The 13997-nt window shown below is 34.7% G+C and overlaps 1 protein-coding gene across 11 annotated transcripts in view; it reads left to right on the forward strand.

Moving 5' to 3' along the window:
• The window catches only part of STXBP5 (syntaxin binding protein 5), a 154588-nt gene that overhangs the window by 61596 nt on the left and 78995 nt on the right, over window positions 1–13997 (forward strand). For all 11 annotated transcript variants that reach the window (XR_004968790.1, XM_036316933.1, XM_036316935.1 and 8 more), the window contains one exon: window positions 9537–9615. Coding sequence is in view for 10 of the 11 variants with exons in the window: in XM_036316933.1 (XP_036172826.1) it covers window positions 9537–9615 (79 nt within the window). In the remaining variant the exon portion in view is untranslated. The remainder of the gene's footprint in view (window positions 1–9536; window positions 9616–13997) is intronic.

Consider the following 13997-nt stretch of genomic DNA (forward strand, 5'->3'; position numbering starts at 1 on the left):
TCTAACTGTGGTAGAATGGGCTTTTAGACTTCTGCTTTCTGGTAAAAGTAACAATTCTTGAAGCTACATATTGTGATATACTTTACCACTGCTTTGTGTAGCAGGCATCTTTCTGGAAAAGCACATATTTTAAACTTCTACAGATCTGTTTGTACATGTGTCCAGAGGATAGCCTGAATGGTAATAGGTTCCATTTTTCCTTAATATATTTTCTTTCTTCCTTCTGTTAGTGCCTAGTCTCTAATCTTGGTAGTACTTCTGAAAATTCTCATAAATCTTGTGCTCCCCCAAGCCCACTGGAACCTTGTTCTCCAAAAAAAAACAACCCCAAAAGTAGATGATTATTTTAGAAACCTGTCAGATCCAGAGGAAAATGGGACTAGTATTGAAAATGGTAAAAATAATTAATATTAGTTTTTCAGTTTGGTAAGAATAGTACAAACATATTTTTGAACCATTTGAGAGGAAATTGTTAAATTACTGCCCATTCGTCCCCAAATATTCCAATATATATTTCTTACACTACTACATTTTCCTGTATCACCAAGGTTTGCCTTTTATCAAATGGATCTATATGTAAATTAGATTTAGTTGTCATGTTTCTTTGGTCTTCTTCAATCTGGAACCGTTTTTGAGCCTTTTCTTGACTTTCATAATTGATAAATTTTAAATATTACATAGATAAGTTATTGTATAGAATATACTTCAATTTGTTGGGTTTTTTTTTTTTTATGTTTCTTCCTGTTTGGATTCAAGTAGTACATTTTCAGTAGGACTATCCCAGAAGGATTGATGTGTTCTTTTTGTATCCTGTACCAGAGATTAAATACTGGATATATATTGCCCTTGATTTGATTTGATTTGTCCCTGTTGGTGTGATCTCTTCATTAAGTTTCTGTCTGCTAGGTCTCTCCGTTACAACATTATTCTTTGTCCCTTTGAAATTAATAGTAAGTGTTTTTTATTTGTATTTATAATCAGTAAGTAGTCTGATTTAAAAGAGTACTTGAAGACTATAAACATATTGCTTCTCATCAAACTATCCTCTGATTTTAGCATCTGATGATATTTCTTGGCTGAATTATTACTGTGATGGTTGCCAGATGGTGATTTTTCTATTTAATCTTGATCCCATTTTATACTAAAAACTTATTTACTTGAAAGCTAACTTTTAGAAGTGGCATAAAGTTTCTACAGAGTTTGTAGTCTCTTTGCAAAAAGAGGATCACAAGCTAAAATCATTTTTAAACAAACAAGACAAACAATATTTGGTTTAATGTTTTTCAATATTAGAAAAAAACCAAAATGTAAGTAAAGAAAATTTTTTCTTTGACACGTGTCTAAAAGTATAGCAGTCTAAAAATGTAGGTGATCAGAAGTATTCTTTATAAAATATGAATTATTTCTAACAGTTAGTAATGTAACCGTGTGTGTGTGTGTGTGTGTGTGTGTGTGTGTGTGTGTTTGAGTGTGTTTGAGAAAGGGTGGGGGGGAGAGGTATATATTGCAGGGCTGGGCCCAGAGAATCTTGTGTGTGTGCATGTATACATGATGTGTTGCAGAGTAGATTTTCTGTGATTATCTTTACCAGAATCAGAAAGGAAATGCAGATGCCAGCGGTTCTCAACCTGTGGGTCGCGACCCCTTTGGCGGTCGAACGACCCTTTCACAGGGGTCACCTAAGACCATCCTGCATATCAGATATTTACATTATGATTCATAAAGGTAGCAACATTACAGTTATGAAGGAGCAACGAAAATAATTTTACGGTTGGGTCACATCATGTGGAACTGTATTTAAAGGGCCAGAAGGTTGAGAATCACTGTGCTAGACGGTCAAAACTAGTAGGTGTCCATTTTAGGTAATGACATTTTAAAATTTAGTTTCTGGAGCTTATTCATCAGTACAGTCAATAAACATACAACGGAATAAGCTGTGATTGGGGAACTTTTCTATTAAGGGTTGCTGAAGGAAAAATAAAATCAAATTTCATTTTAAAATAAACATTGTAATATTTTAAGGATGTGACATACAAATAATTCTATTAATCTCTTAAGATTACCTAAAGCATAAAAATGCAATAAATAATAAAACCAACCGGGCCAGCGGCTCAGCAAACATCACCCATGAATCAAGAGGTTGCAGATTTGATTCCCTATCAGGACATATGCCCTGGTTGCAGGCTCGATCCCAGTAAGAGGCATGCAGGAGGCAGCCAATCAATGTTTCTCTCTCTCTGTCTCACCCTTCCTCTCTCTCTCTAATCACTAAAAACATTTTAAAAACAACACAAAACACAAAAAAACTTTAGTTCCTTGTATATTTCATTGCAAAGTTTACCCCAGTTTATATATTTGAAAAGACTCACCAAACTCCACAGAGCAATCTCAAAGTAAGGCTTTTATTTAAAGTCAAAGGATGTGGTGCAGTGGGACAAATAAGGCAGGCAAGACTTCTGACAGATGCCCATATGCAAGTCATATGTGCACATATGGATTGTGCTGAGTCTCCTAGCTCCAATCACAAAGATCTGACTTCTAGGAAAGCAAAGAGAAACTCTTAAGGAAGCCCTTTAAATAATAAAGCCATTCTTGCCAAACCAGTTAAACCAATTGCCAATCTTCAGTAAAGCAATTACACTGGGTCACAAGGGAAGTTTGGGGAGTTTTGGACCTTAAACAAGCACATCATAAATCCCACTGCCTTTAGCCAAGAGTCAAAAACCAGATATGTACCCTGGCTGGTGTGGCCCAGTGCTTAGAGCGTCAATCTGTACACTGAAGGATCATGGGTTCAATTCTGGTCAAAGGGCGCATACCTGGGTTGCAGGTTCCATCCCAGGCCTGGTCAGGGCACCTACGTGAAGCAACCAATTTATGTGTCTCTCTCAAATCCGTGTTTCTCTCTTTCTCCCCCTTTTCCCCTCTCTTCCACTCTCTCTTAAAAAAAAAATGCAAAAAATAACCTCAGGTGATGATAAACAAAACAAACAAAAAGGCAACCAGTTATGTATGTGTATCTAATCCAACTGTACATCAATTCTGTCATTACATGAATTAAGAAAAGAATATCCTCCCCATTTCAGACTAGTGTTAGTAACTGTCATTCTCCAGTTTGAGTCATTTTTTTTTCTTAGAACATCGCTGTTCAATAGAAATATATTGTGAGCTGTATGTATAATTTTTAAATTTACTAGTAATCATACTAATAGTAAAAACAAACAGGTTTTTCAGTTTAGACCCTCCCTTTGACCTTTCCTCCCTAGAGATAATATGTAGGCTCAGTTGTATTTCAGCTTCAGGCCCAGAAAAGCAGCAAAATCTCAGGTCCAGCTGCATTGGATAATAACCCCTGCCCTGGTGCCAACCAACCAATCAATCAGTGGAGACCCTGGACCCTTAAAGGACACATCTGGAAAGCTTCTGAATATTCTATTGAGGTCTCCCTCTGGGACCTTTCCTAAAATCTCCACCCTTGAAACTCACTGCACTCTCCCTCCTCCTCACTGTTTCCTCCTCCCCTCCAGGCACATCACCTTTACCTTCCCCACTTCTAAGCTCCAAGAGCCCTTCCTTTGCCTCTATAACTTATTTCCTAAGCCAATTTCTTCTATGAATTACTTCTTCTACCTCTGTGATTTTCTAAATGTCCTCTTACAAAAAAAAGGTAAAATTAATTTTATTTATTTTTAAATGTGTTTATTGATTTTAGAGAGAGAGAGAGAGAGAAAGAGATAGAAGCAATGATGAGGAACATCAATTGGCTGCCTCCTGCCCCCACATCCCCCGCCCATTGGGGATTGAGCCTGGGTATGTGCCGTGACCAGAATCAAACCGGCGACCTCTTGGTGCATGGCATGATGCTCAATCCACTGAGCAACACAGGCTGGACAGAATTAATTTTAATAATAAAATTATTATTTAACCCAAAATGTGCAAAATATTATAATTTCAACATGTAATCAACATACAAAACTGAAATATTTTACCTTTTTTGTGTACTCTTTGAAGTCTAGTATGTATTTTATACTTATAACACATCTTAACTTAGACTACATTTCAGTCTCAGTAGTTATGTGTGAGTGGTGGACATCAGCTGTAGCCTGAGAGCATAATTGCTGCACACAACTGTATCAGTTAGAAAATGTGCTCTGCATTCTAAATGAAAAATTAAAAACTTAGGAAGCATTCATTTTTAATACATCTTCATTCATTCATTCAATAGACATTTATTGATCACTTGCTCTGTACCAGAGATTAAATACTGGGTATGTATTGCCCTTGAAGAACTCATAGACCAGTGAATAAAAATGATCTATAAAACTGATAACTATTACATTATAATAAATGCTGAAAAAAGCATGCGTAATATGATGTGTAAACAGTAGTAGTAAGTAAGTTTTTGGATAAAGCATATGTAGGAAGATTTCACAAATGCAGATTATATGAGTTTGATCATAAAGGATGAGTGGGTATTATAAGATAAAAAAAGAACATAAATGGTCATTTTAGTCAGGCGGTACAAAGACATAATAAAAAACACAGTGTTCTTGGAAAATTGCGAATAGTTTAATATGACCAGAGTTTAAACTTCCTTTGGGAAAGTAGCAGGAAACAGAGAGAGAGACATATCAAGACATGAATATATGTCATAATACGTTAAAGAGTTTGGCTTTCATGATGGTGACCTGGTAAATGATTTTACCATGACAAATGTGACATTTACATTTTGGAAATATTACTTGAGCTAAGGGCAGAAGTGGGAGGCCAATTAGGGAACCATTGCATTAGTAAATAATAAATAATGAAGAGTTCATTTGTGACAGCAAATAGGAAGAACTGGACATACCTGAATAAAATTTTGGAATTAGAATCAACAGGACTTGGACCAATTATTCATTGTGACTGAGTGGCTTACGGGAGTGGGAAGCAGGGCATAGTAAGAGACAAGAAGAAATCATATGTGATGTTGAGGTTTATGTGGTTTATCCAGTGAAGTTTTATAATTAACTAGATATTTTTAACAATTTACCAAGGTAATTCACAGGCAGTTGAAAGAACAAGTACAGATTTTTGCTACTCAGGTGGCATAGCAAGTAAGAAGTAAAATGACGCCTAGTGGTGAAATCTGGTGATCTTGTAAGCATCCTTTAATTGACATACACTTTATAAAATACTAGAGGCCCAATGCACGAAATTTGTGCAAGAGTAGGCCTTCCTTCCCCCGGCTGCCACCACCGGCTTCCCTCCAGCTCCTGGGACCCGGGCTTCCCTCTGGCCACCAGCAGGCACCCGGTACCTGGGACCCGGGCTTCCCTCCTAGCCCCAGCTTCATTCGGAAGGTGGTCAGGAAGGACGTCTGGTCTAATTAGCATATTATGCTTTTATTATTATAGATTAGCTAGTGCCTTACTACTTGATTTGACTTAGAAAATGGTTAATCTTGGATTACTGATAAATAAACCCTTCTGAAACATAAGCAATAATTGGTGAAATACCAATTGAATTGGGGGCGGATGGGGGTGGAAACACAGTATGCACATCAAAAGGACTAACTACCAAGCAGGATTAATGAAGATCAATATAAAAACTGTAACATTTTTGATTTTCAGAGATAATGAAACTATGCTGTTAGTATTCTAGCAGGGGATGGAAAAAAGTTTACTTATAAAGAAATAAAAATTAGACTGCTTTAAACTTTATTATAAGTTTATTATAAGAGCAATGTCAAAAGACTATTAAGCAAACAAAAAGTTAAGAATTTTGTACCTAGCCAAGTTTTATGCAAGATATATAAGCTCAGACTTGAAAAGGTTTCAGCAAATAAAACACCCAATATCCTTCTTTAAAAATTGTTCTAGCCACTGAAAGGTTACCAGCGAATATTGAAATAAGTTAAATTGAGTTATATCTGAATCATTGTTTTACTTTATTAAAAGTATGTTACAGTAATTTTTGAAAGCATATGTAAAATTTGCATCTGTAATTCCAGATGATATCAGTCTGACACTCCCATTAGAGCTTTGGGTGGTAGAAGATAAAAGTCTGATGCTGGCCTTCTTCAGAACAAACATTTAAATGCTTTACTGGAAGGTCCTATGTTTCTCAACAGATTGAAATAGATGTTGATGTTCTTACATTTCTTATACAGCACAAGGGACTTCTTTTCATATTTAAACCTCCTTTTTGCCTTCATACCTTTCTTTTTTCCTCATTTCCCTCTTCCACCTCAACAATCTAGTCTTCTCTCCCAGCAGTCCTTTTCAGTCCCTTAGTCTGGTGTTCTACTTTACCTCCATCACTATTCACTTCTTGGTTCTTATATGTTGGGGTGCCAGAGGTTTAAGATTCCACTGCACCATCATTTCTATGTAACGAAAAAGTGATCCCCTAGGATCTTAAGGCAAGATTAGATGCTCCAATACCAGTTGGCATGCACGTGTTTATAAAAATTTCATGTAATAAAGGTGACATTTTATATTAATGGGGAAAGCTATAATGCTACACTTTAGATATGTACACTTTAGTCTCTGGCAGTTATAGCTCAAAATATTATATTTGCACTGAGATGACTGGTAATGTATTAATTAAACAGAGGAAAAGTAGCTTCCCTATACCAAAACATATTTCAGAAATCAATAATTATATATAATAAATGAAATATAAAGCAATTACAAGAAATTTCAAAGAAAATGTATATGATTTTTATGTGGAGAAGGACTTCCCAAGCAAGAAACCAAAGATGGGAAAGATAAAAAGTCTGATAGGTTTTTGTAGACATGTAGACATACATGCGTACCTCATACACAAATGGGATCATACCATACCAGTCCCTTCTCCCTCAACCTTTAACCACATTTGCAGCCCAATCCCCTTTCCTGCCCTAACAGCTAAGCTATGTTAAAAATTGTACAGGTGTTCTTCTAAACTATATATATTTCTAAAATTACACATATTAATAATTTATAAGCATGATTTTTTTGTTATTGTTTTACATAAAGTAGAATTATATTGGGATTCTTTTGCATCTTGTTTTTCTTAATCCACTGTACTTTAGGAATCTCTCCCATGTCATCTGGCATAACTCTTAATTTCTTCATTTTAATGGCAATTCCAAATTAATGGGCATTCACTTTGTTTTCAGTTCTTGATCCCTACTGATTATGCTGCCATTACTATCCTGTACACATTTTATAGAAATTGTTCTCAGTTCCTAATCAGTGTTCTCAGACTGTTTTCAAAAAAAGGCTGTGCCCTCTATATTTCTACTAGTCATAAGTTTCTCTTCTCTAGGGTTCCTGACAGCAGTAGCTCCCATTTAATTTTGTAACTTCCTGTTTGCTCAAGGTCTCAAAGTTGTCCAGAGAGAGATGAGTGACAGGGACCTTGGCCTTCTCCTTTCCCAGGTTTTCCTGGGCATGAACAGAGCCTTGCACATGTATGCAGCCTTTATGATCCCCAGGAATATGCCTAGTTTTGGAGGATTTTCTTTTAAATTCCTACCCAGGCTCTTTCTTAATGTATTTCAACTGAAACCACAACCTTAGGCAGCTGGATATTGCCAGCAGATTGCTATTATTTCTGTGATGCCCTGCAGGTAGGGTATTTTGTCTCTCTGAGCTGATATCTGTATCAAGTAAAATTGCACAGCACCTTGGGAGTATAGTTTTCCAAGCAGCTGCAAGTTGGGACAAAATGTTGATTGTGCTCCAGGGAAGCTGGTTTTATTGGAACTGCAAAAGAAAACAACAACAACAACAACAACAAAAACGAGTCCTCTGTGTTTGCTGATACCTTTTCCTATCTTTACCTGGCCACCTAGCTAGGAGTGAATAGGCTGGGAATAGCATTCCATCAAAATGTTTCAGTCCTCCTTGTCTCTGAGGTGCAGTTGTTTTTATTGAGTAGACAATGTTCTACTCGTTTTGGGGCTTTGGTTAATTTCCAGAGTTTTGAAGAATTTAACTTTAGTTGTTTTGCTAGTATTTCAATTTCTGTGGGAAGCGAGATCACGGAGGTCTGTACTGTCATTCTGGAAGTTACTCTCATTTCCTTGTTTCCTTAGCTGTTCATAGGCATTGAGTCCACAATGTGAACTTCAAGGTCATTTTATTCAAATTCAAGAAAGGCTTTGGGGATCCTAATTACATTACATTTATGAATTAATTTTGGAAGAATTGATATTTTGGGATTTTAAGTTTTCTTAACTGGAAACATGACAAGACTGATAGATTTCATTATTTAAATGTGTACATTTAAAAATATTCAATTTCTTAAAACTGCTAAGAATTCAGTTACAAATGACACTAGGGAAAATATTAGCAATATATGATAGATACAATGTTAATGACCTTTGAGTATTGAATTTATTTTTAAATATGGAAATTACATACAAACATGGGTAAAAGATATAAGCTATTTTTAAAAGAAGAAATACAGATGACCAATAAGCCTAAGAATATTTAGGGATTAAAAATACAAATTAAAATGAGATACCCTTTTCACCTACCAAGTCAGAAAAAAATAATGTTTGGGTAAGGTGTAGCAAAATACTACATTGCTGATGGAAGTGTAAATTGGTACAGTCTTTCTGGAATACAGTTCTACTCAGATGTCCCTTTTTTAGGGATTAATCCAAAGGGAAAATTATTAATTATTCATTTATTAAATAGTTACTAAGCACCCACTGTATGCCAAACAATGTTTGTCACCAGGTATATACATCAGCAGAAAGCACAGAAACCTTTGCCTTCATATAATTTATATTCTTGTTGGTGAGGCAAACAAACAAATGAAATATAAAAGTCTATTAGAATAAGATAGGTACTATGGGGATGGGGAAACTGAGAAGAAAGATAAATGTTGAGGTAGGTATGTGTGTTTGGGATCTAAGAAAAATATTGCTTAAAATGATTTATCTCTAAGAAATGGGCACAGATGTCATATTTTCTTTATATGTTTCTAAGTTGTTTCTATAATGAACTTGTAGAAATAGATAACAGAAATCAACAAATACATTTTTTAAATACTCAAAAATTTTGGACAGTATGAGTCCCTGACACATTTTAAAGCAGCCTTCTAGATATTACAACAGATGGATTTTATTTCAGGAGAATAAATATAAATGGATTTATTAGCATAGGGTTTAGCCTGTCACACTTGGGTAAAAATCTGATTTATATTTCTTTTCCTCAAATTTGGCTATCTTAAACTTGAATTCATTGAGCAAATTGAAATTTTATTTTTCTTTTCTGAAATTAAAAACATTGAGAAGACTATCAATTTCTCTTACCAGAATTATATTGCATAAATGTTGTTACAAAATTATTCATTTTATTTACTTTTTAGCACTGAATTTCAAGCAGTAAATTTACTTGGTTATTTAAAATATTTTGTATTAAATACTTAAACCAGAATCACTTTTTAATGTTTCATGATGGATTTCATTATATTTCACTTTCATTTTATAAGCTATTAATGTAAGAATTTAGAGTAACTTAGAATTTTAGAATTTAATACAGGAAAATATATTTTAGGAAAACAGTTAAAGGATGGGAAGAAGCCAGAACCATGCAAACCTATCCTCAAGGTGGAATTCAAAACGTCTAGATCTGGGTAAGATTTTATTTCATTGCCAATATTCATTGTATATAATTGCTCAAATAGCACTGAAGGCTAAAGACCTACTTTAGAATGGTCTATCTCTTAAATTTTACGCTTTCTTTATTTCAGAAAATAACTAAAATTGGTAAATTTAGGATAAAATCCATTTTTGTGTTTCTCTGTCTTTAGCAGTTTTGCTTTATATCCTGGAAGGTATGAATTATTTTTCTTATCAAACATCATACATTCTGTTAGATTAGTCTTCAGTTAACATAGAGTTTATTCAGTACTGAAAATTGCAAAATAGCAATGAAGAAAAAATGATTTAAAATTAACCTATTGATATTATATATATTAATTGTGAAATTTTATATGTATTCTTCAAAACTTAAATCTCATAAAAATATTTGGCATTTCCAAAAATAAGTACAGTTTAATATTAAAGGAAATTAGTTGAATTTGAAGACATTGATTGCCTCTATATATAAATTAAATATACGAATTAAATGGTTTTTACACTTTATATCACATATATTTTTTGTTTGCACCAAATGTTATATTTTAAAATATAATTTAGGGAAAAAAAATTAATTTATTTTTTTTAATTCCACATTTCTTTACACTTTAAAGCAGTTCTTTTACTTATGTTCTAGTTTCCCAGAAAAAGCATGTGGTTTTACTTCTATAGCCATGTAAGAGAGTGAACTTATGTAGTATATATAGTCCAGCAGGTCTCAAATTTTCGTTCTTAGATTGATATTCGCCCCCCCGGCCCCCTATCCTCTTTAGCTTCCTCTGGAATCCATCAGATATACTGTGTTCTGACAATAGGTTGAATGTACTTTAAGAGAAGTAGCATTGGCTTAACCCTTTGCAGTCGTATTAAATTTGGACATGGGTGTCGTACTGGTCGGAATTAATTTCCATTGAAAGAGCAGTGATACATAATATGCAAGATTATGAAGGATTAACAAGATTTATTAATTCTTTTTTGGAACTACGTCACTATTAGTAGAATCACTACAAACGTTATCACTTTCTACCTTTCTACGTCAGAGTCAGTATTCAAGGTGCCAAAATAAATCTCTTCATCGTTACTTTCAGATTCGCAGTACACTTCTTTCGGTAACTTTCTTTTTGCCATTTTGGAGTATTATTTTGAAATACCTTAACAAGCGAGAATGCCTAATTACAGTTAAACATAATTTGTAAAGCTTTATTTGAAATTCTGCGAAGTATCTCCAAAGCTTGTCAATTTCTTCACTCTCAAAAGGCGACTGACTCGCCACGGTGTTTTGCATGGCGAGTGTGGAACAACCGCATTTGTTTATATTGAGTTTCGATATCTCCGATTTGTCGGGGCAATGTTTTGGTTTGTGACAAGGTCGCTTAGACACTTCAGAGCTTTCAGAGAAATTATGAACTGATACATGAATGAATAGAGTTAAGATTCGTACGGTTCCTTGCTGTGGTGGCTGAGAGCAGACATACGACCGGAAAGGTAAAAAAGCTTTGGTGGCTGAGACTAGACAAACGACCGCAAAGGGTTAATTGACTATGGCGTCCCTTACTGTGTGACCTTTGGCACAGAGCTATTTGACTTTGTGTTTTAGTTTCCTCATTGATGACATAAATGTGATAATAGGTCAAATGATTGTTGTGATAACTTGAGATAATTATGTATTTAAAACATTTCACACAGTGCCTACCTAGCACATAATAAACTTTCTATAAATGGTTGCCCTTATTTTTATTAGGAAACTTCCTACTATCAATTGTTTCTTTTATTTGCTACATTTGTCCACTGGCAAAGGAACATAAATAGTAAAAGTATGGCAGAAAAGGAAGTGAGGGGGGAATGAGACAAAAAAATCCCTGTATTTATAATACAACATAAAATGAGTTGTCTAAACATTTAAACCAACAGTCCTAATTATCTTCTAAATTACCTGTTCATTTTAACAGATATTGATTGGCAACAACAAAGGCAATAGTCCAGGGAAGATTTTTTTCTCTCTTTGTTACCATTTTTACTCCTATATAATGGTAATATTTATGAGTTCCCAGTTTCTTCCAGGATGTTAGCAATACTTTTCCTTTTATAGGATCTAGAATGAAAAAAAAAAAAAAAAAGTCTAGCTGATTGTGTGCATTTGTAGATTCTATAAAACAAATCAATATGATCATCCCCTTATAACAGTCTTCTCCAGCTTTCCAATTTCTTTTTCCACGTTAGGACATTCATAAGTTGAACGAATTATTATTTCTTATTCCATGGCCTCTTTCCTTGACATAGGTCCTTAGAATTCGAATGTGTAGCCCATGTTGACAATTACTGCACTACCCCCTCCCACCTAGAGCAGAATCACCCTCAGTTGAGTAAGCTAGACAGCTCTCACTTTTTTCCTGTTCCTAGCAAGTGTCTTGGGCAGATGCCAACAGAATGTGTGTTCTATTAGTTCCTGTTGACAAATTACCAAGTTTATTAGAAGAGCCATCCTTCCCTCCTAGGATCTTCTACATTTTCTTCTCTTTACTGGAAATCATTTTAGGCACAATTCCCTCCCATCCTTTATAGCTCAGCATAAATGTCACTATTTTTAAAGATGTTTTGGCCATGTTGACTAGGTTGGGTACCCCAGTAGTATACTCTCAAGCCTCGCTTTATCTTTCCTTTCTAGAACTTTACATGGCCAGTGCTTTTTAAAAAGTCTAAAGTATAATGTTGATTCTTTAAAGGTTGTTTCTTTAAAAAATGAATGTGACTTGGGTGTGAAGTGCCGCAGGGAATGGTGCTGGAGAGGAGTGATTAAGAGAGTGAACTCGAACTGAACCACCTGGGTCTCAACAGCTCTTCACTCATTGTGCAGTCTTGGGAAATTAACTGAGTTTTCTATGCCTCTGAGAACAGTAATATCTATCTCACAGAATGGTTATGAAGATTAAACAAATTTATATAAAGCATTTGGAACATACTCTTTAAACCAGTTGTCTCACATGTCAGTTGTCTCAAATAGCATTTGATAACCTCTAAAAAACCTATAAAATGTAATTATTCTCTGATTTTGCATTCATAAAGCAGGTGTCTGAGTGGCAAGGTTGACTAGCCTTTATAATAGTGAAAGAACCTCATTAATATTCTTCCCAAGCTTGAGAAACACTGTGATTTAGGGCAGTAATTTATTTATTTATTTTTAGACATCAGGTAATGGTGTTCAGTTAGTGGGTTGTGAAAATAATTTTGTTGATTGTGACCATTGATTGTTAACTTACAGACTAGAATAGGAAATAGAGTGCACTGTACATTTTAAGGGTAAGTATTGGTCATGACACTTTTGTTCAGTTGTATACATTTATGTATCTGTATATTGTGTTATGAATTAAAATGCACTTCTTACAATGTGTCATAATCATGATATTTGAAAACCCCTGATTAGTAGAAATAACTCAGGTTTGGGGTCCAAATCCCAGTTCTGCCACTTACTGTATTCAGCAAGTTGCTTAACCTCCTTGACTGTCTCTCCTTACCTCAGTGATATAGGGACAGTAATTCTAGCTTCATAACATTGTTGTGAAGAACTAAAAGAAATACAATGTGTTTGGCACATGGTAGGTGTTTGATTAAATTCTAGTTCCTTTTCTCCTCTAATTCTACACTTTCTTTTCACTTGTGGACAACACAAGAAGTCGTAGGCAAGGCCAGATTTTCAACAAGAAGCAACTCTGGATGGGTTCAAGTTTTCAAACAGGTACTCCATTGAACTTCTGGGAGTTCTGCACTACATGAAGATCATTAGAAGAGTGAGTTTCTCTTAGGAAATGGACCACCATTAGAGAATCACCAGTTTTGAGGGAAGCATCTCTGTTAGGGAACCTTAAAGTGTATATAATCATAATATAATTTGGCAATTTAGTTACATTTGGAGAATCACAACTAAAAGATTTATCCCCTTTTATCATAACACTTGCTGTGGCAAACTTTTTCTGTATGGAGCCAGAGAGTATATATATTTAGGCCTTGAAGGCCATATGGGTGTCTGTTACAACTATTCAACTCTGCCATTGTAGTGCAATAGCAGACATAGGTAGTTCATAAATGAATAAATGCAACTGTGTTCCAATAAAACTTTATTTACGGACAGTGAAATTTGAATTTGATACAGTTTTCATGTGTCATTAAATACTTTTCATTTGTGTATTTTCTCAACTATTTTAAAATGTAAAAACCATTCTTAGTTTTCAGACTGTACAGAAATAGTCAACAGGCCATAGTCTGCTGAGCCTTTATATGCACACACACATACACACACATGATATATGTATTTAAGTTTATCTTTAAGGAAAACTTTTGGTTTTTTTGTATTTCCCCTACCCTCTCTGGTGCCAGAATGTGG

Source organism: Myotis myotis, unplaced genomic scaffold (assembly GCF_014108235.1).
Source record: "Myotis myotis isolate mMyoMyo1 unplaced genomic scaffold, mMyoMyo1.p scaffold_m19_p_7, whole genome shotgun sequence".
In the NCBI taxonomy this organism is placed as follows: domain Eukaryota; kingdom Metazoa; phylum Chordata; class Mammalia; order Chiroptera; family Vespertilionidae; genus Myotis; species Myotis myotis.